Genomic DNA, 27,312 nt, shown 5'->3' with positions numbered 1-27,312 from the left:
CCTTGTTGCGTCAATGCTTCGTCAAACTGAGGTGGTCATAAAAATTAACTATGCGCAATTTTTTGAAGTAACATGCATACATTTTGTGTAGGTTAATAAATAAGTTAAGACGTGTCAAATAAAATAGCAAAACTTAACTTTAAACAAAGGTACAAGTCGTTGCAACCTTTTGCAGCTCGTTCGTACGTGTCAGTCGTGGATAGTAGTTGCAAAATCTAAAAGCCAAATCACTATGCCTTAATTTTGATAGATCTCCAGCTTCATCATGCACAATTTTGCTAATACCCGACTCGTCTCTCGTTTAGATTGCATAGTGCAAAAACGTCCCCCCCCCCCGCCCAACCTCCCCAAAAAAGCAAATCATCTCATTTTTTTTGCCGACTTCTTTGCATTGATATCCTTCATGACCACGGTTCAAGTTTTGAACTTTTATGTGAATGTAGAGGTGCCTTTAAAGAAAGACACCTTAATTATTATTTTTTCTTTCAAATTGTGCAATCTTAGGAAAATTCAACTTTGGAAACCACATCTGATGCCAGCTACAGTGGATAGAAGATTTTTTTTTGTGAGATTCAAAAATTAGACTAACAAATCATTTAAAAACTTTTTTCTCACCTTTAATATTAGCTGCAACTTAAATAATGAAGGCGGTCACCATTTTTCAGCTGTGCTACTGGGGGAAACATAGGACCACTCACTAGACCTGACCCAAATAAAAAGCCATCTGAAATCAGGACAGAATTTGTGCATACAAGCCAAGTATCCGCTATTAATAATTTACAAGTTATAGGTCATCGAAAAAAAGTTTGGAAATTATGTATCTCGGTCTCTCTTTTTTTTTTTAATCACAAAACCCCGACTTGAGATTGTGTAGGCTTTTTCTCTCTCCACCTTAATTGGAGCCAAGGGGTTGTTACTTCTGCTGTGTTGTACTTTTTTGAGGTGTTTCCAGAAAACCAAAGTACAAAGAAATTGATGTTTTTTGGCCAGAGTGAGCGTTTCACAGCTTGTTTAAAACGGTGATGGATGAGACGCTGATGCTACGTGTGGAAGCACGCCAGGTGACTGAAACAAACACACACACACAAACGAAACCTTTTGTACTCTCATTCAACCTTCTAGCTATGATTATTAAGCACATAAATGTTTACCAGTATGCCTTCGCCCCATGACTTGACGAGTATTTATTACGTTGTATCATTGTCTTTGATAATCAGGTGTTACTAACAAACCACTATTGTGTCATTTGTATGTTTATGATAAATAAATGATTATATTGGAAAAAAAAAAAAACCTGTTAACATTGTTTGGACACTGAAACAAGTTTTTTTTTTTTTTTTTTTTAAATAAAAATAATCCTTACAACACCTCCGTAAAAAAAAAAAAAAGTACACTCTTCACATCACTGGAGTTATTTCTGTTGTGCAATCAACACCGAGGTCTCCTTTTTGTGTCCGTCAGCACCCCCCGGTGACGTGTTCTGAACAAGAGAGATGCTTCAGCTATTATCGGCTTTCAAGAGGGCTGAAACATCTTCAGGCAGATGACTTATTTTCCATGTGACCTCCCATGTTACATTTAAAAACAGAACATCCAACCTACACTCCCAACACGCAGGTCACAGCTTGTTTTTTTTTTAGAAGGACTCCAGAGAAGACAAATATAAAGAAAGCACACTTTGTGTTGCATCACATTAACACAAACAAATGAGTGACCCATTTACCTGTTCCAGTCCTTTTCGTCCCCATTTCTCAGGTAGCCCGAAGGCACGAGGAGAAGGACGGCCAGTAATGAAACGCAGGTGGAGGACGACACAGCGTGCTCGGGAAAGTAGACACACGGATATTTATGTGTGTATTTGCACTGCTCTATTTAACCTTCCATAAATCAAGCCGGCTGGCTGTCAAAAGGTCACCAACTCATCTCCAGTCCCCCAGATCTGTCGGCACTAATTGCACCGCGAAGCCGACTCGCTGTGAATGTGACACCTCGAAAATCACGGTACGGTTCCTTTAAGATTTGATATTTTTAACTGTAAGGCACATATGATAGGAGATTTGAAATAGCTCCAAAAATGGATTCATAGTAGACATGAATAATTCCAGTTAGGTTTTGTTTTGAGTAAAGCAAGACAAGAACTAGGCCAATGTGTTAAACTCCCTAAGCTTAAACATACCCACAAAGTTTCCCCAATTTCTTTGCATTCCAGAATCTGCTAACACTGCACCAAAGACACTCACGCCAGGGACCACAAGCGCGGTGGAGTCATAAATATACAACAAATGAGCAGCCATTTTATTGCATCTGCAATAGTAGCGGCTTGATGCTTCTCATGGACTAGCAAAGTAGCATTTGAATTACTCCACTCCCGCTTTTGTTCACTCTCCCAACGTTCTTTCCACCAAGGTCTCGACTCACCTGGCTATGCATGGCATCGGGACTACGAAGACGAAGAAAGAAGGAGCCAGATCTGCTGCAGTTGCAAGGTGAGTCAAGGTGGGGGATAGGCATGGATGTCACGTAGGAAGAAGATCCCACACACACGCATGGGGGGAACCTAGAGCCAATGTCGTTAGTCTCGGAAGTGATTCCAGACCTCAAATGAGATTGCTGGTCTGCCGCTTTAGTATGACTTATGTCATGACGAACAAGCTTGGAAATTCGCTTACACTGCAGTCATACATGACCACTTACAGCATCGCCACCACTTATTATTTTTTTTATTGATGGTACCTTTTTTGCTTTTGCTGTGAATAGTCTTCTTTCAAAACACCCCTTGAGAGCTGGCTGGGTGCCTTTGTAGCATTTTTGTTAATGAATAGGCGTTCACTTTTATACCTGTAATAATGTCAATGAAAAATAACTGTTCTTGGCTATCCATTTAAGTTACCTTTCTAGATCGTATATTTTTAATGCTACCACTTTTGCCATTGAATCCCAACAGTACAGTCAAAAGGTGAAATGTACAAATTGACCCAGTGAAACAAAATGCATTCAGAAACTCAGATATAGTTCCTCCATGACCCTCCCAGTCGTCCAGGAGCTGTCGGTGTGAATTAAGAGCTTCTGTTATCTCCGTAGAAACGTGTCTGTTTGACCTTAACGCCAGAGGAGCTCTTTGAGAAGAGCAGAGCTGGCTTTTGTTCGGTAGCGTCCTCGGTAATGGCCGCTTTTGTAGTCCAGAGAGCCATCAATCGCTTTCACGTTCTCAGATGGAGTGCTCGTGGGGACAACTAAAGTGGCCGACTATACGCCCAGGGGAAGATATTGTAGGCTTGGCCGTGCACGACCGCTTTATGCAGGAGCGTATTATATGACATCTAATCCACTCTGTGGTTCCGTAATTAACTTGTTTTTTGTCCACATTGTCATAAAAATGGATGGATAGAAAATGAATTCCGATATTTATGATACTCGGTTCGTTCAAGGTGACGTCTGCTCTTCCTCTGTGACGCGTTTTGTCGTCGTCATGCCGGCGAATTAGGACCTTTTATTCCCCCCACGTCAACTGTGGGATTCCATGGCTCATTTATCGCAGTCGGCTGAATGTCACCCGGTTGGAGGTGGGTGGACTCTGTGACTGCGGGGATTCCCGTTAACCAGGCGGAATGACAATTACCATCCCGACGACTTTTGGCAAGCGCAGAGGAGAGAGAAGGAGAGAGTTGCGGAAGAGGGAGATGAGTCACCATCATGAGAGGGAGTTTGGGTTTGCTGTCTGCAATGATTAAATACTGAAGAGATGTTCTCCCAATCTGCAGGGGAGAAAGGTGGAGGAGTGAGTGCGGCATTTTGGACATGTTTGACAACGACGCCCACTCTGTGCTTCAATTACAGTATCTCCCTTTTGTTCCCCCCCCCCCCCCCCCCCCAGGCAGGAGGTTTAAAGCTCTAGAATGGCGCACAGTAGCCAACGCAGCGTCTCATGTCATGTCAGATCAAAATTTCCAGCATTTCAGAGCAACTTGGCAAGATTTAAATGTTAAGGAGAATGGCCAAAACCCAATGCTGCTTTCAAACAAATAGAAATGTAGAGGAAAGAGCAAATGCAAGGACAATCCTTGTAGATAAAGTGATGGCCAGAGCTTGCGGCCCACTTAGCCATTCATTAACATGCTTCCGAGGTTACCTTCATGTCCACGCGTGTAATGTTTTCATTTTCCTTCGTTTCTGTTGGCAGCTGCTCTACTAAACATGAAATGTGCGCACACTCCACTGGCAGTTCTGGATAAGGATCTGCCTGTATGGCACTTTATTTCTCAGCAAGCCTGCTTACTGCCTGCCTCTGGACGCTTTCACGCTCCGTTTATCCATCACGGCTTGCCTTTGTAATTGTATGCACTCGGGCTTCTTACGGCAAAATTGATGTGCTGGCACGAGTCCTCTAACACAGAGGGGATAAATGTCTGCTGGCTGACCTTGTTTGAGAATTTTCTTCTGCAGTTTCACTAACGTCGGGGAGAGTGTGCGTGTGTTAGGGTAAAACGAGAAATCTAATTTCAGTCAGATTCGAACCAATGGTGCCTTGAAATACGCTTTTTTTTTTTTATATATGACCTTACTTGGAACCCCAAACACTCGTATACCAAAAAATCTTTCCCCATTGAAATAAATGAAAATGCCATTAATCCGTTTCAGCATCTATTTATCTAGCTATGTCGAGCTATCGCTAGATATCTGGAGCCATCTTGCTATTTTATACATGTAGACATACACACACATGCACACACGCATGGTTTCTCAACCCTGCCTATGAATTGCGCTATCAATCACCTGCCCGTGAAAAGCTCTCCTTCCACCAGTGCACTTCATTTCTATGCCTCCCTTGTGTCACTTTACTGCCGCCGTTCATCTCGCCTGACCCCGCCCCGCCATGGCAATTGAGCGTGCACCATGCCCCTCGCTTCCACCGTTCTATGCAGTGGCTTCTCAGTCAGATGAGACGTAAGCCGCCTAATGTTATTGCCACTCCTCCATGCTCCCATATAGATGCACGCATACATCTCGCTCGCACCTTGTAAATCCTCATCTTGTCCTTGCAAATGCTCATCATTTGGTGTCATCACTCATCTCTAGCCCGCCTCTGACGTGAGAATGGCCTTTAGCGACAAAGTGATCGGCTTTAAGTGCAGCATGCTAATGTCGGTGTAACCAATAGAACATGTATCTTAAAAGAAGACTGGCAATATTTTTTGAGGGGTATTTATTTGCATTCGGCCAACTGGTACAAGCGTTATGATTATTAGCATAGACATTACTAGTGGTAAAACAAATTTTCAATTCACATTAAGCCCGATTTTCATTGTGAAATTTAATTAGTATTACTTTTGTCCGTGTCAAGTTGGATGTTTTATAAAACAGTACATTTTTACTCAAATAATTTGTTTTATTTTAAACAGCAGTTTACACACAAAAAAAGGCATTAGCCTTTAATTAAAATTGATTTTTAATTTTCACTGGATACCTTTTTATTAGAGTTTTCTTTCCCCATATAAAAATATGATCAAATCAATGAAAGCCACACATGACCGACTGCTGTTGTGACCGTTGCAGACTTTGTCATTGATCTGTGTTGCAGTCAGTCAAGCATTGACTGCTCAGGGTCAAAGGAAACACCAATTTCTTCCGTAGATGTGAATTTATGAGCAACCCTTCCATTTTCTCACTTTTTCACATCTTGGTTTCTCCCAATTGGCCATTCACATTTCCCTCCCTCTTTTTTTCCCCCCTCTGTCTTTTCTTCTCATTCATCCCTCCCCGAAATAATTTATTACTTAATGGTCCAAAGGAGCTCACACCAACCCAATGGGACTTTTCTTTATTTATTGATTTTCATCCCCTTTTCTGTCTCCGTTCCGCATGTGTGTGTGTGTGTGTGTGTGTGTGTGTGTGTATGTGGATGCTGTGCACGCAGTAGAATCCATAAGATGCTCAAGGACATCTTGCGCATTTGCGATGCTGTTGAATTGACCCACGGGCCGGAGGACTATTCGATTGGATGTTCGAAAGCTAATCGGCCGTTAAGGCGTAATTTGTCTCCTGCCCGGGCTGTTATCTGTATGCACGATGAGTCTGCGTGCATATTTGGGTGTGTCCTTTTATATCGAGTGGAATGCTCCAGAGCTTCTCATTGTAAAAAAACACACTTGGCTGAAACTATGGTGGAATATCCACCTACAGAAAGAGAAAAAAATACACATCCTGATTCCCTTGTTTGCTAACATTTTCTCCCAATTTCTGTTTACTAACCAATTATTATTTATTTGGTATTACTAAATATCAAAATAGTTGTCAACTTAATAATCGATTATTTATCGATTATTTTCGACACCTCAAGTGAAGCGAGGCTATATTCTGCAAGCTCCTTTAAAACATTGGCCGTGAAGCTCCTAAAGCTTTTATGCTCGCCATGGCTTGACCCCAGCACGGATAAATTCAGTTTTCATTATTTCCTAGGGGGGGAAAATTGTGTGGGATTATAAACAAACCAAATCAAACCGTGTCCCCCCTGTAATGATAAATTCCACGCTCCCAAGTGAGGTACAAGCTGCAGGGGTCCCTGCAGGGAATGCCACCACTCGTGTCCATCACATGCCGCTTCCACGCCCCCTCCCCTTTGTGCTACTGCTGCTGATGGTGTGATGATCCCTCCACCCTCTCCTCTCTCTCTCTCTCTCTCTCTCTCTCAGGCTCCGTCGGTGCACTTCCACGTCATTGAGACACCGAGCAGAGAGCGTGGAGGACTCCACGCGTGTATTTCTACGCAGACTCCTGCGCACGTGCTCCTTTCCTTTTTTCTGTTGTTTTTTTTTTTTAAAGGGGGCGCTGGCGGATTTCCTCTTTGCCGCATTCCTCCATCCTCAAAGACAGAGAGTGTTTTTTTATTTTTTATCATTTTTTTAATGAGTGCTGGGAATGATCTGCTTTCCGTCTGCGTCGTTTCCATGTCAGCATGGGAACCGCCGCGTCCAAAAGGAGGAATTTGAGAAACGACGCGATATCGTCCGTGGCGGCAAAAGTTAGGTGAGTAACAGTCGCTCTGGCTCCCTTTTCATTCCCGCATGTGTTGTATGTTTAAAGTTTATGTCCGAATAATGTGCCATATGTGAGCTTCGAGATGGCGCACCAAAATTCTAATGGGGTGTCCAATGCAGGTTGTAGACTCCAGTCTGTGTTTGTGAATGAAGCATCATTGTGTAATGAAAGTCATGCAGGAGGGAGGGCTGCTCTGTACAATCTTTTTGGCTAGGGGGGTTACACAGTTTGATCAGAATGATGCCAATCCATCAATGAATCACCTGGAAGTGATCATCCATCATTGTCACTTCCGTCTAGTAAAGCAGACACTTTGGCAGGAGTCCATACAGTTCATACAGGACGTGGATTTTTTATTTCTTTATTTATACCGACATGGAGAGTCTCGTCTCGGCGATCTCGTTACGATTCCGTTTGTATCGATGAATGACCTTGACTCTGCATCACACATGTGGCCCGACGTACCGTTACGTCATCTACCTTGTTCCGTTCTCCCTCTTTCTCGCTCGCTCGGGTCTTGTAACTTCGCACAGCCTCGTTTGCATGCGGCGCTGCGTTTGTATGTGTGCCACCTTGAGAGGAGATGTGCTTCTCATACAGATTGCCCACAGGCTGTCCTGAGTGGGAAGCCTGCATTGTTAGGAAGGCGGCAGGAGAAGAAGGAGATTTCCATTCTTCTAATGCAACCCCAATTGCACGATAACTGTCCTGTGAGGAAAAATAGTAGAGGGTCGGCACATATGTTAGGCTTGCACGTCTACTGATTCCCAACATCCCGACCAACACCCCGGGTGCTCGTTCCGACCTGTGAGAAGTAGCGTGGTGCCACAGGGCTTCTGCATTGAGTGAACCAGTCGATAAAAAGCTCATTTAAGGCACATTTAAATGCAAGCATGACATTTATTGGAATTTTTGTTAGGGTGTTCGATGTGCTTTTAAGAGGCGTGGCCTACATACTCGTAATGTAGCAAGGCCTTGTAGAAGAACAGTATTGAACACTGTAGAAGAAGCTATGCTAACCATTGGCATGTTACATATGTGGATTTAATTGTGTGTTCTCAGCACAGGTCAAAGTACACAGATTTGTTGTTGGCATTGGTTTTATTTTTAATATTCCAATTCCATAAGCAGCTATAACAGTGATTTGTTTTGACAGTCGGCAAGAGTTTGCGACACGGGCCAACGAGAAGTCAAGTTGTGGTTCTTTGTTTGTCTGTATGCTATGAGCACTTGAAGAGTTCGCTTTGACTTTCCATCGCATGGGAATAACTCGTAAAGTGTGACTCGGAATTATTTGATATGCAGTCACTGCGCATTTAAAACACTACTCTTAAATAATCACTTTCCGAAACTCTTTTTCATAATTGTCTGTCCTGCGTCACTGCCCCCTGGTGGTCAATGTGGGAACCTCTGAAGGAGCAGCACAATGTTTGAATTGCACCATAAATTTCAAGAAATTATGTCTGTTTTAATATTTTTAAGTGTTATTTTCCTTATTAATGGCATTCCCATTCTTTTTAATGAGCTCTATCATGGAACGGATTTCACTTGTATCCTGTTATTAGCCATATCCGAGGACAACTTTTGTCTACGGTTGAAAACTCTGTCTCTCATTAAAGAGGCTTATGTCATAAAATCCTCTTTAGGAGTAGTCAGGCGTGTGGCCCGCTTTAATTTTGGTGCGTTAATAGCGCTCTGAACCTTGGCTCCTGCTGATGGGAAACTCTGCTCAATCACATCCAATATTTATTAACTACTCGCCGGCACATGACCCTGCAAGCGTGCCAAAGTGCTTTTTTGTGTGCTTGTATTTTAACACACACACTGTCGTACTTTATTTTTTTAAATATTGCTGCAGAGGAAAACCTTCTGTGTAGCAAAGAGTCTTCATGTTTATGGATGGCTGGTTATGAAACAGGTCACTCTCTCGCCTCCAGCAGCTTAATAGACACAATGAGCCACTGAGAGCCTTCAATGGAGAGGCTCTCCAATGCTGTCACAAGGATTGTAAAAAGCTTTGATGATGCCCCCGCCCGAGAAGGGGCTCGATGGAGTCACGCCCGACGGCCATCGGACGAGGGGTTAGCGCTGCGAGGGCGTGACAGATGAAAGGATTTTACACACGGATGCAAATGGTTGTATCCACAATGGTCGACAGGTGCGTTTTTCTTTTGTCATGGCCCTCTTTGCTTGATTGCATAATTCATTTTTATTCTCGAGCTAATCATTTTACGCATTGACGTAAAGAAGGAACCCTGTGAAGTCCGGAGGATCCGTTTACTGGTTCCTGACTGCTTGCTTGAATAACAATTCCACCTTGGCATTTTCCTCTCCATCTGTCTCTTCCTCTTTGTAGAGTGACTATAAATTTGTCACCATTAAACGTACTGACTGACTTTTTTATGAGCAAGGTGCCGTTTTATTGAAAGCATGGCAGCTCAACTTTATTGCTTTTGTTATTGAAGGCTTCTGAAGCCTTTGTTAAAGCAAGAACCCCTGTCGATTAGCAACTCAATAAGCTACAAGATAACTAATAGGGTAGAATAAAATCCGTTCTAGTATGCCCCCCAGATAATTGACTTTAAGGTATTTATTTATTTATTTTTTTCTCCATCCATTCCAAATCCTTATTAGCATTTTCTGTATTTTTTTTTAACCCACTAAGATATTCTTGCCCCATTGACCCCCCCCAAGGAAAAAAATCCTATCTCCGCCAGTGCAAAAAGCAAAGGCCTATCTAAATAGGAGAAGAGTGAAGTGATTGGTATCAACAAAGTATGTTAAACTCAAGCTTTGTATGCAAGGGAGTCCCAGACTGTCTTCGCTAATTGAATATGCTAAAACCAATAGGCAAAATGATTATGTTGTCGTTGATTAAAATGGTAAAACACGTCGTTAGCTTTTAATAGGTCACAAAAGTAAACAGCTGTGGTCACATCGTTCCAAAGTTATTTTTCTTGACTGACGCAGTCTATAAAACGATGACCTAGTAGGCGAAAATAAATCGGTACACAAACTTACCTTTATGGGTTAGGATCAGGGATTTGAAGTTTGCTTGCCAGGCCTAATTTCTCACGGCACCAGAAAGAATTTGGGAAAGAAAATACCATGATAAAATACCTTCTTGATTTAGATCGATATTTGGATCAATATGACAGCTGGGTTCAAAACAATCCATGTAAAAATGTGTGAAGCGATGGCTGGAGTTGATTCTTACATCAGTTGTTGATGTTTTAATGGGCGTGAACACCCCACATAATATTTGAAAAAAAGAAAAATCTTGCCCAGCAGGTTCCTGCTTCAAAGCCGTGCGTACCGGTAGGGGACCTAATTCAATTAGTCCGCCCGAGAGAATGAGGAGATTCAATCAAAGCGGGCGACGAGTGAGGCATCTGTTTGCTTGGCAGCCCATTGTTTACAGCGGCGAGACGCCTGGAGGGACATTAGGCTTGATGCTATTCAAACCAATAGGAATGCTGCCCATTTTATTTTATTTATTTATATTAGTCTTCCACCACAAGACTCCCGTCCTTTCAAGATATATGGTCACTGTGTTAAATGGCATTGGGAATAGCCAGGAGACAATCAGATGTGAGTCGATAATGTGATGACTTAGTGCTCATGGCGGCATCATTTTTCATAAGTGTCCTTCTGTGTCCACTTGCAATGTATTCGGAAAGCCGAGAAGACACCTCAACATCCATCAAGTGCGTCTCTAGTATATATAAATGTAAAACTTTCTTTCTGATACAAAAGCAGAAGTGAAAAGTCTTAATGACAAAATGGGAATAAAGTGTTCTTATTGTTTAATAAGAGAAAAAAATATATGAATTATATTTGTAAAATGAGATTTTTTTTTAAAGATATATTTTGGTCTAATAATATTAAAGTGAGACAATGATAAAAAATTTAAAAATATATAAAATGATATAAAATGGAAATAAAGTGTTCTTATTGTTTAATAAGAAAAAAAAAGAATTATAATTTTACGATCAAAATCTTTTTTAAGACAAGTTTTGGTCTAATAATCTTAAATTCAGACAATGATATAAAATTACAAGAATATAGTGGTAATCATTTATGAGGGAAAAATTAAAGTCATAATGTAAGGACAAAAAGTCATAATTTTAAATTATCCAAACGATTAACAAAAAGTCATAAAGTTACAAAAATGAAGTTGTAATATTACAAGATTAAAGTCATAAAGACAACCAGAACATCCCCCCCCTTGATCACTCCACTGCTCTATGCTAATACTTTGTATCATTTCAAATTGCCCGTCAAACACTTCCATTTCTCATCACGGAGAACCCGAACACGAATTTGTTATAATGGACGAACCGAGACGCGCCCGGCTCGCTCTCTCGCTTTCATTCTCCATTTCCTGCCACATAATGCATCATGATGGCCAGCGTTTGGCGGTCCCATTGTTTGCAGATTCCAATCAACCGACCTTCTGAATAATACAACACCAGTGCGGAACTTCATAAGAGACACCTGCTGAATAGAGCACTTCATTTCGAGGGTCCGCTCTTGCCACTTTTCGGAAGACATTGTCAAGTACTCCTAAACCGTTAATCCAATTCTACACTCAAAATTGGTTGGAATAGCTAACCCAGCGATGGGTCCAGAAGGGACCACGAGAGCCTATCCAACCTGAATATATCCATCTTTTCTGTTGTATGTAGATCAATTAGTTGAAGCTTTTTCTAATCCCTAGAATTGGGTCAGTTGGACCGTGAAATGTAAATGCAGCCGTTTGAAGAGTTTCCTCGAGTGTTAAGTTACAATTCCGGAGGGCGGTTGTGGGGGGGGGCAAATTCTTTGACTTTTCTTCGAGTCTCTGAATCATTTGAACCCGTTTGTTTTCATCTCTGAAACGTGTACTTGACTTGTTGTAGGGGTTCACTGGTAGGTCGTCTTTAAGGCTGTTTTTATTTAATCATGTAAAGCAGCTTTGTTCACTCACTTTGTCCCTTGACGATTCCACAGAACCCAGAAACTATTTTTGTTCTGATTTAGTGAGGTATAAATCTTAAAGAAAGGTGCCTGTGGTTGTGATTAGTTATTAACATGAACATAAAATCCCTAAATACGAATCCACATCAACATTTCTTGCTTGACTACATTTGATGGAAATTGGTTTGCTAATTTTGTGCAGAATGTAATCAGAGAGAATAATCACATGAGAATTGCTAGCGGGATTGATTAATATTAATAGAGTGAGAGTCATTTTTTTGTCCATTATCCGTCATAAGGTTGTGTGTGTGTTTTGGAGAATGTAGAAAAATATTGGTGGGCTCCCTCAGCTGCAAACTGAGGTCACGCTTTGAAACATCTACCTGAAACCATTCACCCTCCATCCTCCCCCGCTCTACCTCCCTCCCTCCCTCCCTCTGAGGCTGCCTGAAGTATGCAGATAAAACCGCTGCATCTTAGTCTGTGGGTGGCGTGAGCCAACAAAGGAGACAATTTGGTTTTTAATTTGGACTCAGCTAGCCCTTTTTGCTTCCGGTGTTACTCACCCATCCTTCCAACGCACCCATAAATTGATGGCTTGGTGTATATGTGTGTGTGTCCACAGAGCAGCACGAGCATTTGGAGAGTACCTGTCCCACACACACCCTGAGAATCGAAACGGATCAGGTCAGCGCCTTTGCCGTCCTGACATTTGGTGCTCCGTTGCGGTCGTCCTTCCGTTCCCCTTCGTTTTGTAGAAAAGCAAGGCTACGATGGCTCGACTTCAGCAGATGTGATTTTTGCTTTGTCATGCTCGGCTTCTTTTCAGGTGACTTGATTTTGAATGTTGGATCTTTAGTGATGGTCAACTTTTTCTTCTTTGAAACTCTAGCTCATCTCCTGTGTGAAACCTTGGTGGGCGCTGACCCAGAGTCGCCAACCGAGACCACCGGCCCCAACAACAAACACCTGAATCGTCTGTGCTCCGACAACACCGAGGACACCAGAAATAACTCGGAGGACGTAGTTGTAAAAACCTCTTTGGGCCTTCGCCGCCAACCTCCTCCTTCCATTACCGTTTCCAATAAGCCAGTGCGGTTATCCCTCGAACGTAGCTTCTCAGTGGAGGAGGACAAGCAGAAGGGCGTGGAGTGCACGCTGCAGCCTGCTCGCGTCTACACCATCACCACCCGCCACGGTATGCTGATGAGTGGCGGCCGGGGCAGCAAGGAGAGCCTCGAACTGGACGTCTTAAAGGAGAGGTCAGGGAGTGGAGGAGTGGGAGCCAAAGGTGGTCACACTACCTTGATCCAGCCCTCCACTTCCCCGTCGTCCTCCTCCTCGTCTCCGACCCAACACTCCCAGACCGGGAGCAGCCGTCACCACGGAATTCACCACCACCACACGGGACCTTCGACCAGCAGAGGAGCCTGCGGGCCGAGCGGAAGCAGCAACCAGCAAGCCATGAATGTCTCCGGTTCTCACTCCCACCAGGCGGCGCACCACCATAGCCACCACCACCATCACCTGGCTCAGCCTCCTCTGCAAACCTCCGTCAGTGCCCACAACATCCGCAGTTGGGGGGACGGCGGAAAAGGGGAGCCCGAATGCAGCGGGCTGGCCTGCGAGTCCTGCAGTGCCGTCCCTTCTCGGAGCCAAGGATCCCTGGACCTGGAAAGCGCATCCCGAGAGCCAGGCAAGCAGCACCGACGCCTAGAGAGGATGTGGAGTGTGGACCGGGTGACTGGGCTGGAGAGAGGTGAGGGGGCAGGGGACACACAGAAGAGGAGAGGCTTTCAAATATACACGGGTTTGGAATTGGGTCACGGCTTCAGACCGGAGAAGAAATAGTTTTTGGAAAACCTTTTAACGCATGGAGTAAAGTAAACCTCTGATTCACGGGGGGAAAGGATCAAGTAATAACCCCCCCCCCGCCAAATATTCATAGTCGTCGTAAATAGCTCAAACTCTAAATACCACAAACTATGGTACCAAAATACTTCTTTTCAAACTGTGATCAAACTGGTGATAACGAACAAGTAGGGCATGTATTCTCTCCCCCCAAATTACTGAAAATGTAATTCTTAATACTTTTAAGTACCATATCGAGCGACTGCTGGTTGGGGACCATGGCTCTAGTCAAAGTTACTCCAACATTCCTAGTACTGAGTTTCAAATTTCTAATAAACATGGATAACACTGGCTAACAAAAGCGAAACGATGCTACTGTCACTACGAATACTGTTAGCAATCAAAAGGTTGACGACAGAGGCCACAACAGTGCTTATATTTAGCTAACACAAGCTAGTCGAGAAAGCAAAAAATCTAATCAAAGAGTTAAATACATTATGAGCTGCTGGAATATTGATGTTTTGTTTATAACAAGGATAAAATAACGTAAAAAAGTTATAGAGTTAGTTGGTAAAGTACACAGCTGGAAAAATAACACTACCCTAATCATTTTTAATTGTTCCGCTAAACTTTTTCAATATCTATTTCCTCACTGGTATGATGAGCTTTGGGGCGTTTGGTGTTGCCTGTAACAGTGGCCTGTATATTTCTGACTTTTTGTCTCCTTGTATCTCTTTTTTTTTTCCTGCTCTCTTTTCCTGTGTGTCTCCTCTCTCTCCATCTGTGGAGTGCTGGACTGTGAAGTGATGGTGCCGCTTTTGTGCTTTCGTATTCAAACATACTTCCTTCTCGTACAACTTTATGGGGTCAGTATTTATTACACTTATTTATTTTTGGACTATTTTTGTTTCTTTTTGCAGATGACGCTAACTGGTTCCCCAAGGAAAACATGTTCAGCTTTCAAACCGCCACAACCACTATGCAGGCGTGAGTATTGGAAACCTACGTAATATGTCCGTTCGTGTTCCAAGCGAATGTCGTTTTTATAGCCTTTTAGATAAATGGCCCCTTTTGCTTGCCAGTGAATTTTAATTTAAAAAAGCACTAAATATCAGTTTGCAGATCCTTAAATCTTAGCCGATGCAATGAATTGCAGTAAATGTCATTGAAATTTATACAGAGATTAAATTGTATAATATGTTTTATAATAATCTTAAATATTATGGGAGGCTTTGACTTTCGCTGATGTATTTATGAGTAGTTAGACACTTAAGGAACATTTGTCCATATTTGTATTTCTTTATTTTTTTTTCATATATTTTACACTGTTATTTACTTTTATGATCCGTTAGATTCTTGTTAAAAGCAAATTCTGTGAGTCATATAATCACTAAATTGGTTTGGCCATTTTTGAGGGGGTCAAACAATTACGCTCACGACACATTCCTTCTTCTGTTTTTATAGACTTGATGCACCCTGATGACAATATTGTGTTTTTTATCCCCCCCCCCATTCTCTTGCTTGCACGCTAATTTAAACCGGAACAAACAACTCAGGATATCGTGAGTATTTAAACCCTACTTGTCTAACTTGGTGTATTTTTCCAACTGTTGTTTCTTCTTAACCTTACGAGCTACCATTTAACCTCACAATTGTTTGACTGTTTCTTTCTTAAAAAAAAAACAAGTAGTACAAACAAGCACACAATTTTGAATAGCAAATATAACAAACTACTAATTGAACATTGCTTTTAACAGAATCAAGCCTGTGTAATAAGTGAAGAAGCCGTAGTAATAATCAGCAATTATTATAAAACACATATTTCAGTCAGAATAACTGGCAGGGTGAGTGTCCTCTCGCGCCGTGTCTGCATTGAACAAACGCCAATCATGTTCACAGAAATGTGTGGCTCACTGCTGAGCCACACATTGCAAGTGATGCATTTCACAACATGGCCGACACGTAATGACAGTGTCACCCTCGGAGAATATCGCTAAGATGCCTGAACTTTGCTGTCGGTCCATCTGCCCCAAACTTTTGGTTCATCCATATTGTTGTTCTTCTCTTCCCTTAATTGGTAGATTAATTGGTATTTACAATAAACATTATCACATGTATTAATCGTGGCAGTTTTAGTCTATGCTAACATCAAGGCCCATAAAATGATATAAAAAAAACTTCAATTAGATTTGTTAACTTGCTACAAACTATGACTTGCAGTCTTTTAGACGTTCATAATGCCAACTTCACAAAATAAAATCAAGACGATTCCAATCACAATTCCCTCGGAAACTGCATTCTAATACATTGCGACTTCTATTTGATTATTTTTTTTGGACCAATTAAGTGAGTCTGATCCTGGCACACTTGTCGGTGCTGTATAACAAGCATAATGACAAAAATGAAGCTGTAAACTAGTGATGAAAGTTGGCACTAAACTGAGCTGTAGCAGCCTCTCCTTCACCGCTAAACTAATTCCGCAACTAAAAACTCTGGCATCGGCCTCCATCCTCGCTTCTCCCCCCTCCCTCCCTCCCTTTGCCACGCCGGCTTCTCCCTCTTTTATCCCTTAAATACCGTGCCACATCCCGGCAGGGCTTTCCGGGGATTTGGCCCGAGAAAAAGGCGAGAGAGGGAGCACGATTCAGCAGAAGTCAACCAGAGGTACGAAGCGTCCCGTCAGGCTTTGCCTCGGCGCTGTTTACATCCGTCTGCTGGCTTCGATACTCAACGCTGAGTCTAATCTGACTAAAGCGAAGAGAGGAAGAGACTCTAAGCAGGGTGTCACATTGTTTGCGTTTTGTGGCCCGACTCTTTTCGAAAAAACATGAGCTCCCCGCCTTCGTTAGGAGGACAAAGTAACACGTTGAATAACTCCAAAAGCACTTTGGCGTCCTTAAGACTGGAGCTCAGATGCCGTGTCACAGATGGGACACTTGACACCAAGCGAGCGCATCTTTCTCAATCCCGATCATCCATCTGCAGTGTGGACGCGCCTTGCGTGTTCTTTAATCAAAGTGAGTGGTCACAACAAACTTTTGGGAACACTGCAAACTCCCCCCCGCTGATATCCGACACCATCGCGTTAAATATTTATTACCTTGCCTGAAGTGTGGTTTTTTTTTTTTTCCTGTCAGGATCATGCACAATCGCGTTAACTGGAGGTTATATTTAGGTGCCCAATTGTTCCGATGACGATAGATGTGTCATTCTAGAAAGAATCCTTTTTGCATTTTTTTTATCACCCCTTTATTAGTTAATTAATGTCTCCCTGGACAGGTCTAACTCGGGCCAAGGACAAAATCCATTCAATTTGGGGCACATCCAAATAAGTTGGCAGTTCAATACTTTCTTAATGTCTCTGGCTTCAAACTGTTTTTTTTTTTTTTTTTTTAAACATTTAATTCAATTTCACCTTCATTCATGTTTCATTCATTTGCTGTTATCAAATATATTCACATAAAAGGCATTGCTTTTATATTGTGAACCAACAAAAATATTTTAAAAAAAATAAAATAAAACTACAGGGAACTTGCCAAAAAGAAGAGCATGGAAAATAGGGTACACCCTACATACGGGGACACCTACTGTGTGCTTCTGTTTTGCATGCGCGTGTACGTGCGTGTACTATTTCTGACGAACATAATGAGGCCACTTTTATCCAAAGTTCTAAACAACAAAGACAGTTTAATACAAGTCTGCAGGCTCTTTATCGTACCGTTATCGGAGCATCCTTTTGATGCCGCGCGTCATCTCGTATAACCTCTAAAATGTGAGGAAGATTTTATTTCTTTTACCATCAGCCTCGATCTTTGTCGCCTTTTTGCTTGCGCTGTCAGTTGCACTTTGTCTCGCGATATGTTGACGAAAATAAAAGCGTCGTTTGGATCGCTGATAACGAGCAGAGTGAAGCATCTCGACAACACGTTTTGTCTTCACAAAGCGCCATGAAAAACACTGATAACGGAATTCATTCCTGTTATTGTCAAAGATAGAAAGACAACAAGACTTGTTCATGGGCTCAACCTCACTTAAAGAAGTATAGACTAATAAAAAAAAAGGAGAAAATATGGGGGCAATCAATCGTGGAAAGAGAAAAGTAGTGAAAGTCCTTCTTTACATTGCTTGAAAGAGAGCCAATTCCAACAACGCAGTTTGTTGTTTTGTTTTTGTATTGACATTTATTCAGTGATTAGATGCGGCGGAGCATTGTAACACCTCATTAACCGGCACCGTTGTTCATTCTCTACTACCTGAATAACGACCCCAAGAAAAGGATATAAATTATATTATATTATCAAGGATGGATGGATGGATGATGGAAAGCAGTTGAAAAATGATTACTGCATCTTACTGACCATCTCCAGGTATGTCGGTATACTGCCCCCAGGTGGCCGAGTTGTGTACAACAAAAGGGGCAACACAGTATCCATTGAATTAAAGTAAAAAACCAAAACGTGGCAATTGAAAAAAATAAATAATCTTTACATTCTGATTAATGTCATCAATCTTCCTTTTTTTTTTCAACCACATATTGCTTATGACAAAAAAACGATGATTTGATGACATGCTATCAGCAAATGAATATCACAGGAAAACCACTTGACTGGGTCGACTTTTGCGAGATGCTTTGAGGGCTTTCCTCTCGGCCGCATGTCGTTCCATGAATGACTCAACTGCTCTTTACCGCCCACACTGACAAGAACATTACCTATAATAATTGTGCTGGAGACTTAATAAGGTCTTGTTTTGTCTTCCAACCATTTGTTTTTCCCCACCCACCCGCTTCCTCTGCACTTTCTACTGCCCTTACATTTGGCTGCCTTCTCCCTCTCCTCCTCCTCCTCCGCCCAAAGGAACTTCCGGAAGCATCTTCGTATGGTGGGCAGCAGAAGGATAAAAGCACAGAGTGAGTCAGATGTTTGAGCGCTTGTGTGTGTGTGATTGACGCACAAATCGTCAGTGTTGTTCACCTCGCCTTCATTCCGTGTGTGTGTTTTTTTTTTGGGGGGTTTACTGCCAGTTTGGCATATGTGAGGCTGCAAATGTTGCTGCATTCGGGGACTTCCAGAAATTCTGCGTGTGTGTGTGTTTTAGAAGAAATGAGTGTAAACGCTGTAGGTGGTCTTTTCCTGTGGCTTTGCTTTGAATGTTTGTTTTAAGGCTCGACATATTCTACGAGTTTCAAGGTTTTTTCGTGCGTGTGTTCACTCTGTACGGTTAGACTCGTATAAAGAATTGAATGGAATAGTTTGCTCAAGTTTTTAGTTTTCCTTCATTCAGTCCTATAAACACCACCCCCGCCCGTTTCTGAAATTGCTGATTAGGGAAGCATTGGCGCTGCAGTGATAATAATATTTTGTTGCAAATGGGAACGAAGAAAATAACATTTTTGGGCCTTTGGAGGGTTGTCACCCTTTTCTTTGACTCCCATAATTACTGCATTTTCCTCATGTATTTACTAAGCTGCCGAGAGCACAAAGTGTTGATTAGAGTTGTAATAAACATACTGAATGTTGCAACTCGGGATGTCCGATACTACTTTTTTTCCAGACCGATACCAGTATGTTGTTTATGGTGAAGGGGGTGGGGCTTACATCCTAGCCAGCCAACCACCAGGCACATATAGACAAACGACACCATTTCCACATCTTGGATGAATTTGATGTCAAGTGAAGTGTCCGTTTGTTTGTCTTCCAAGTGGAAGTTTGCTTCATTTGTGCACTTGTAGCGCCTCCGCACTTGTACGTTTAAGGTCGTTTGTGGTTTCCAAAATGTACGCGTGACGATCTCTCCCCCTCCACCCCGCCTACCTGCACTAGCGTTCGCTGAGCGTAGATCGAAGAGTTTCAGCCGTTCCTGGAGTGACCCCACCCCTGTCAAGACTGATTCTCCTCATGAACCCAGAGACAGTGAGTCCACACTGCATACACACATCGCAAACACAACTAGTTGTACATTTTCTTACCTGGCATTCAAGTGGAAAAACTTTGCTACTAAGTGTTTGAATCATGAAGTCAAGTCAAAAACACCAACTCGCTGTCTCTGTTGCTAAATCTGCCCCTGTCAGTCCGTGTGCCTTTACGCCCCAAATTGTGTTTACCAAAATGGACTGTGTGTGTGTGTGTGCGTCTGTGTGTATTTTATTACAAGAATATATAAGTCGAAGCGTCGGTGTGTGTTGATCTCTCGGTTGTTGCACATGCAGCTTGTCTTTGTCTGATGATGTCTGTGTTTTGTGTCTTTTGTGGGTTTTATGTTTTTTGCTCCACGTCCATCTTGGGTACTGTTGAGCGCGCTGTGATGTTGTGCTGATGTGGAGTTGTCTCACTTTCCTGAAGAAAAGCTTTTGGGATTCGCTGGAGGAGTCACCCTGATGGTCTAGCGATGATTGTTGTCAAATTTAGCAATGTGTTTGTTTTGTTTACTGTATGCCCCCACCCCCCACCTAAAATGAAAGATCCATCCATCCATTTTCTACACCAATTATTCTGTGCATGGTCAATCACAGTCTGCCACAAATTAGCATAATAAGAAATAAGTTAAATATTATTTTCCAGGACACTTTAAAATATATCCTTTTTGTTCAAAGAATGGACAATCATTTCCAAAATGTTCATTCAACTGTTTTGTTTCATTTGACTCTATTTCTGTAAAAAAAAAAAAAATCATTTGAAATGAGGTCGAAGTTCTTTTGATGCCGTCGTAGCATCGTAGCTGCCGAACGAATGAGGAGCAAATAACATTAGCGGCTAATGATGTGGAAAGAACATTGCGGATTTCAAACACTCAACTCAGCTTGTCATCGTAGTGATTAAACACCGCTTAGCCACTGTTTGCTTATCACTATTCACTAATCACATTTCCTTTTAAATGTTAAATAATTGCCAAACGGGTAAATCAAACAAAACCGTTGTTAATTTACGTTTATTCCCCAGGTATCTTTCAAATGAGCCCAATAATATTCATTAAAATTCATTATTTACTAAGTTCCTAAAGCGATTGTGTCATACGTCCAAATAACACCAGGTCAAATAATAATTTCAATAAAAAAAAAAAGACTTATAACTGCACCTCCATGCTGTTTAAAATACCAGACGATATATTTTATTTTTGCCTCGTTTCATCCATCACTCTCTGCATTACGAGATATCTCATGACTTGCTGTGTGATGTTATGATCAAAATCGCCTCGCTCTCACCATCAGTCATTTTACACGTCTGACAGCTGTCTCTGCTTTTTCCATCTGCCATTTTAAACACCACCACCATCCATTAAGAACTTGCCCCTCTGGCGTACCATCTGAACAACTCTCTCCTCATCCATACGTTGGTCTTCACCTTTTTTTTCCCACACTCCAATTCTCATTAGTGTGCTTCGTTCTTTTCAAGGCGGGGACCTGCAGACTTCCTGCGGCACCCTGGACGAAGGCGGCGTTGATGAAGCCGCCGACTGGGAGGAAGAGAGGGAGATAGAGAGGCTTGCCTGCGAGGGGGACGACTTTATACCTCCCAAAATCATGGTGAGATATCCAACAACATCAGATTCCAATATATCCACAATTTAAGCAGCATCCATTCAGATAAGACGATGAATGTTCGAATTAAAGTAGCGCCTTCCATTTGACCTCAATCATTTTCACACACAATTTATTGATGCTCATCTCCAAAACTTTCCTTCCTTTTCTTTCCACCTTCAGCTGATCTCCTCCAAGGTCCCCAAGGCGGAGTACGTACCCACCATCATCCGCAGGGATGATCCATCCATCATCCCGATCCTCTACGTGAGTCAAACACTCCAAATACACTCAAGGCTAGGATATCCTTTTCTCACAAATGGTTTCCCTTCTTGCTTAGGATCACGAACATGCAACATTTGATGACATTTTGGGTGAGTCTGTCTTTACATTGACTTTTTCAATTATGTAATTAGCTAGCTTCCTCATGGGTCATTCTTAGGGCCCCTGTTGTTTACACTCTATTACCGCTTGATGAAAGGGTCTACCTTTCTCTCACCCCTTATGATTGACAAATGTGAGAATGCTGCTTCAAAGGTATCAGCGAAGACTTGGAAAAATAAAAATCTCCCCCAGGCGACCGCTTGACACTTTTGCAACCAATTATGCTTGCTGAGTTAACGGTTTAATTTCCGCTGACTTTATTACCAACTGGAAGTTTTGCTGAACATCCTTGTTAATACAAGTTTTGAGTTGCAAAGTTGACTGTAGAAGGTGTCAAAAAAAAATGTGTTTTTTATTGATATACAACAACTGACAAATATTGTGTGTCAGGCATAGTTTTTGTCATTTTGTTTATTTCTAAATGAGACCAGAGAGTCCAGGTTATGGCCATTCTCTCCTGAGCTATCCACCACCTTCATTAGCATTTTCATGATCCCTTATACAAATTTGCTCTTTTGCCACTTTCACACGTCATTCCAGGTTTAAAAACATGACCTTGTGATCTTCCACTACCATGCATTTTTTTAATGAAAAATTTCATTTGCGAATATGACGAAACCGCCAAAGGGCTTCAATTCACCTGCAATCAAATCAACATTAGTTTGTTTTTAATGGTCTCATGTGTAGCAAATGAAGCTTTGCATGATGATGAACAAACAACACTTCAATTGTCCCTTGTGTTTTGGCCAGTTAATGAAGTCCAACGGTGTGGAAGCCCACGCAGTTATTGACCAGACACTTAACGAATCACTTACACAAACTCATTTCAGGTCGCCGGGTTCACTGTCGTCCATTGACCTGCTTTAATTCAATCGTGGTGTGTTCACACATTGACTCGTCTCGCCTCTCTCTCTCTCATCGCATCTCTGACCTTTGTGTCGGTCCAACTGTTCTCCCCTCTCACTCTCGCTCGCAGAGGAAATTGAGAAGAAGCTGACGGCGTACAGGAGGGGGAGCAAGTTCTGGAGGATGCTCATCTTTTGCCAGGTGGGTGATCCGGATAGAAATCGATGTTTTGTTGAAGGTTATTGGATTGCACACAGATTCCATTATGTCCAAAAATTCCATGGATAACATTTAAAGGCAAATACATTTTGATTGACGGTGTGTTCAAGTGTTTTCCTTTGGTGTGTGTCTTTTAGGGAGGCCCGGGTCACCTGTACCTCCTGAAGAATAAAGTAGCAACATTTGCTAAGGTGGAAAAAGAGGAGGACATGAGCCAGTGAGTCCATTTTATTTTATTTTTTTCTTAAAACTAAATGTGGTTGAGAACATGCGCTGATGCCTTTCTTTTTTTGGGTTGATTTAGATTCTGGAGACGACTCAGCAGAATGATGAGTAAAGTCAACCCAGAGCCCAACCTTATCCATATCATGGGTTGCTACGTCTTAGGAAACCCTAATGGAGAGAAGGTACGCAGAAAAATGTTCAGAATGAAATCAGCAATACTTTTTTTCTTGCAAGCTTGAACTCATTAGTATGCGGAAAAAGACAACAAATGGCGCCCGCAGACGCGTGCATGTCAGCAAACATTGATCCAAGCCAGCCATTTGTATCCGTTCTAATCCTGTCTGCCAAAGCGTTACATCAATTTGGATCTCTGCAGGCTGGATGGGCTGATTGGTGACGCAAAGAGCAACAGACTGCACTTCAGGGTTTATCCAGATAGTCAAATGCTGTGTGTGCACAGTTGCTTCAAGACCGCAAACAAACAAACAAACAAACAAACAAACAAACAAACAAACAAACAAACAAACAAACAAATAAATAAATAAATAAATAAATAAATAAATAAATAAATAAATAAATAAATAAATAAATAAATAAATAAATAAATAAATAAACAAAATAAACAAAATAAACAAAATAAACAAAATAAACAAAATAAACAAAATAAACAAAATAAAACAACAAAAAACTAAATAAGTAAACGAAAGAAAAAAAATAAAATAAATACATAAATGAACGAATAATTAACTAATTAAAATTAAAAAAATATATATTTTTTAAAATGAATGAATGAATGAATGAATGTACGAACGAGTAAATACATAAGTAAATGAATACCCACATGAATGAATGAATGAATGAACGAATTTGCACGCTTTTCATCACGTAATAATTCAAACAAGTCAAAAAACGTCAACAGATCACAACGAGATGATGCATACAACTTGTGTTCAAATGTTTTTTTTTCCAGCAACAAACTGGATTCATCACTGTCCAAGCGTGTGTTTTTTTACATTTTCTTTTTGCGTGTTTGATGTAGCGATGCAGCCTTCCCTGCTGAGCGTGTAAAATGGCTTAATAGGCCTTTGCTTTCTTATCTGTGCCCAACAGCTGTTCCAGAAACTGAAGAATCTGATGAGGCCTTATTCTGTGGAGTTTGAGTCGCCACTGGAGCTTTCTGCGCAAGGTCAGTGTGAATGCACGCACACACACTCATATGCTTATGAATATTAAAAACTTTTCAGGTAGTATTACAAAAGGCTTTTATATTATAAGATAAAAACACTTGGAACAATACATCCTCTCATTCATATTTGACATGGTAGCATTCACACTAAAGAGTACCTGTTAGATCAGTAGAAAATAAACAGCTAACAGTTTTCCACTGTAACAATAAAATTGTTTAAAATGGAAAGTGAGGCAGATATTCTTCACCCTGCACCACTTGTCGAAAAATGATGTTACACTTTCACCCAGCAGGGGGCAGCACATGACAGGAAATGACTCCAGACGTCTCAAAGGCAGCCATCATTTTTCTCTTTTGCAGGACTTTTAAAGATTTTTAAAGCTTTACTGAACACCATCATTAATGGAAAAGTTCACCATTGTTGAAACCTTTACTATACATTGTTTTTTTTTAACTAAAAAAGCCTTACTATTGTTTTGTTTGTTTGTTTTTACTAAAAAAGTCTTACTACACACTGTCATTTTTTAGCCTCAAGCCAATTAAACTTGAAACTTTTTTTCTGTTCCTCTCATGAAGGCAAAGAGATGATCGAGATGTACTTTGACTTCCGCCTCTATCGCCTGTGGAAGACGCGTCAGCACTCCAAACTGTTGGACTATGAAGACCTTTTGTGACGCCCAAGATGACTAAGATGTTCTCTCGCCTGGCGTCAACTCCATATGAACAGCATTATTTTGTGGAAAAGGGATAAGGACCCTGAAGGACTTGAAGAAAAAAAAAGACTTGCTCTTCATTTGGAGTGCTTAAAAAGTCATCTGTAAAGAGCCCATTTAAATCACTATTTGGTTGCAAGGATGTGTGATCGTGTCTCCTACATACAGTGGCTATAAAAAGTCTACACACCCTGTTTAAATGCCAGGTTTTTGTGATATAAAAAAAAAAAATGAAATGTGAGAATCCTGGCATAGCTTCAGTCATAAAGATAATAATCCACTTGATCAGTTGATCGGATCAATGACTTATAGTTTATTTTTGATGTTGCATTTCTGTGCTGTTTTCTTACAGACATATGTTGGAACAACTCAGGTTTTAGCCACTAAACAATTGTGTAAGATATCCTAATGTTAATCACCATCTCGCTGGGAGTGAATGTACTGTTAGTGCTAAGGACATGTACTGTACTTCTCAAATTGTTTTTGTTTTTTTCGGGGGGTGAATGTGGTCGCTTACCATGGCAAAAAAAAAAAAGAGAAAAATTCTTGTGTTTTCTTTGCGGCTGTGAAAAGTTAAATGTGTTCACATTCCTGCTGTGATGTCAAGAGGGATGTAGAAGCCATCCAAATGTTTGACCTAAGCAAGTACTGCAAAATTTCACACACAAAAATCCTCTAACATCATAACGATGGGCATTTGACTATGTTTCTTGGACTAATGAATTAATACATCTGTGATTATTGATTCTTTATTGATTTTATTAACATTTTTATTGGGATGGAAGCATCTCTCTCTCCCTCTCAGCATTGGTTTCCTCTAGATGACAACATATAGTATTTGAGACTGATAATCAACAGACTTGTTAATATTTGATCATCATGATGTAACGTACAAATTGTTGGAGACAAAAACAAAAGGGCTCGGATGACACGTGGAGATGGTAAAAAAATGGAAGGGCGTGGAGGTTATATAAACATGGTTATGAATATTTTCTCAATGTGGTGGAATCTTACATTAAAGATGATGTCATTCTGTGACCTTTTTGTCCCTTGCACAGTCTTTCAGAATGCCAAAAAGAGACAAAGTTAATCATATTTTTATTCAAACATTTAAGATACAGAGTGTTTCCTGGTGTGCCGTAAGAGATGTTCATCTGTGCCGTGGGAAATTGTCCAACGTTAAATACCGAGCGCATTGTAAACAGGATCGCCAAACCACAGGTCAGTTAGCGCAAGGCCTGGTCAGCCACTTGCTAATCGTGCATGCGTGGCAACTCGGAGAATCTTGAGATTTCATGTTGTGGCATCGGGACATACTCAGTTTATGTGTGTGTTGCTGTTAGTGTTGGCTCGTGAGTGAACGATCCGTTCAAAGCAACGATTTGTTTTTCAGTGAACGCGAGTGAACGAATCACTGTAGGAAGTGATTTGTTCACTAAAAGGACCCGTTCTTTTGAACGGATCGTTCACTCCCGAGCCGACACTAGTGTGTGTGGTTTATTCCTTACAGTTAAATAAAGGTTAACCTAAAAAAAAAAAAAAAAAAAAAAAAAAAAAAAGTGAACCCTGAACTTTGAACCCGCGGTGACCCCGTGGTGACCCCGTGGTGACCCCTGGGTGACCTTTGAACCCTGAACTTTCAACTCTAGTTAAAATTCGAAAATGTGCACATGACCCCGTGAACTTTGAACCGACCTTTGACCCCTGGGTGAACTTTGAACCGTAAACTTTGACCTTTGACCCCTAGCTAATTAAGTTTTTTTTTTTTTTTAAACCGGCATAGCAGAACGATCCATGGTCTTCAGATGCCGCGCTGTCGCCATCTCCTGGTCAGTTAGTGAAATGCTTTTGCTGATGTTTTTTTTTCTCTCAATTAAAACAAATCAATTAGCCAGTTGGTTTTCTTTATTTAATATCTATTATCAGACAAAACCAAATTGTGAATCAGTCACCTAGGCTATAGCAGAACAAACAATCCATGGTCTTCAGATGCCACGCTGTCGCCATCTCCTGGTCAGCTAGTGAAATGCTTTTGCTGTTTTTTTTCCCTCTCAATTAAAACAAATCAATCAGCCAGTTGGCTTTCTTTATTTAATATCTGATATCAGACAAAACCAAATTGTGAATCAGTCACCTAGGCTATAGCAGAACAAACAATCCATGGTCTTCAGATGCCACGCTGTCGCCATCTCCTGGTCAGCTAGTGAAATGCTTTTGCTGTTTTTTTTCCTCTCAATTAAAACAAATCAATCAGCCAGTTGGTTTTCTTTATTTAATCTCTGATATTAGACAAAACCAAATTGTGAATCAGTCACCTAGGCCAGTGCTTCTGAAATAGTGGTGCTATTCCTGGGGGGGCGCGTGTGACCCTGGGGAAC

The 27,312-nt window shown here is 41.3% G+C and overlaps 1 protein-coding gene across 1 annotated transcript; it reads left to right on the top strand.

The window, feature by feature from the left end:
* Nucleotides 1-139: 139 nt before the first annotated feature.
* On the top strand, nucleotides 140-25,972 carry nsmfa (NMDA receptor synaptonuclear signaling and neuronal migration factor a). The gene is made up of 19 exons (XM_061292848.1): nucleotides 140-1,061; nucleotides 1,462-2,001; nucleotides 2,407-2,486; nucleotides 6,690-7,023; nucleotides 12,620-12,681; nucleotides 12,887-13,753; nucleotides 14,766-14,832; nucleotides 15,402-15,407; nucleotides 16,441-16,509; nucleotides 18,702-18,754; nucleotides 19,668-19,757; nucleotides 21,237-21,367; nucleotides 21,545-21,628; nucleotides 21,702-21,735; nucleotides 22,722-22,792; nucleotides 22,948-23,027; nucleotides 23,115-23,217; nucleotides 24,146-24,221; nucleotides 24,798-25,972. The coding sequence occupies exons 4-19, from the start codon at nucleotides 6,953-6,955 to the stop codon at nucleotides 24,893-24,895; spliced, it is 1,962 nt and encodes a 653-aa protein (XP_061148832.1). The 5' UTR covers nucleotides 140-1,061; nucleotides 1,462-2,001; nucleotides 2,407-2,486; nucleotides 6,690-6,952; the 3' UTR covers nucleotides 24,896-25,972.
* The last annotated feature ends 1,340 nt before the right edge of the window (nucleotides 25,973-27,312 follow it).

The sequence above is a fragment of the Syngnathus typhle genome, linkage group LG12 (genome assembly GCF_033458585.1).
Source record: "Syngnathus typhle isolate RoL2023-S1 ecotype Sweden linkage group LG12, RoL_Styp_1.0, whole genome shotgun sequence".
In the NCBI taxonomy this organism is placed as follows: domain Eukaryota; kingdom Metazoa; phylum Chordata; class Actinopteri; order Syngnathiformes; family Syngnathidae; genus Syngnathus; species Syngnathus typhle.
Note: the sequence above shows the minus strand (reverse complement) of the source record. Positions and strands in the feature narration are given on the sequence as shown.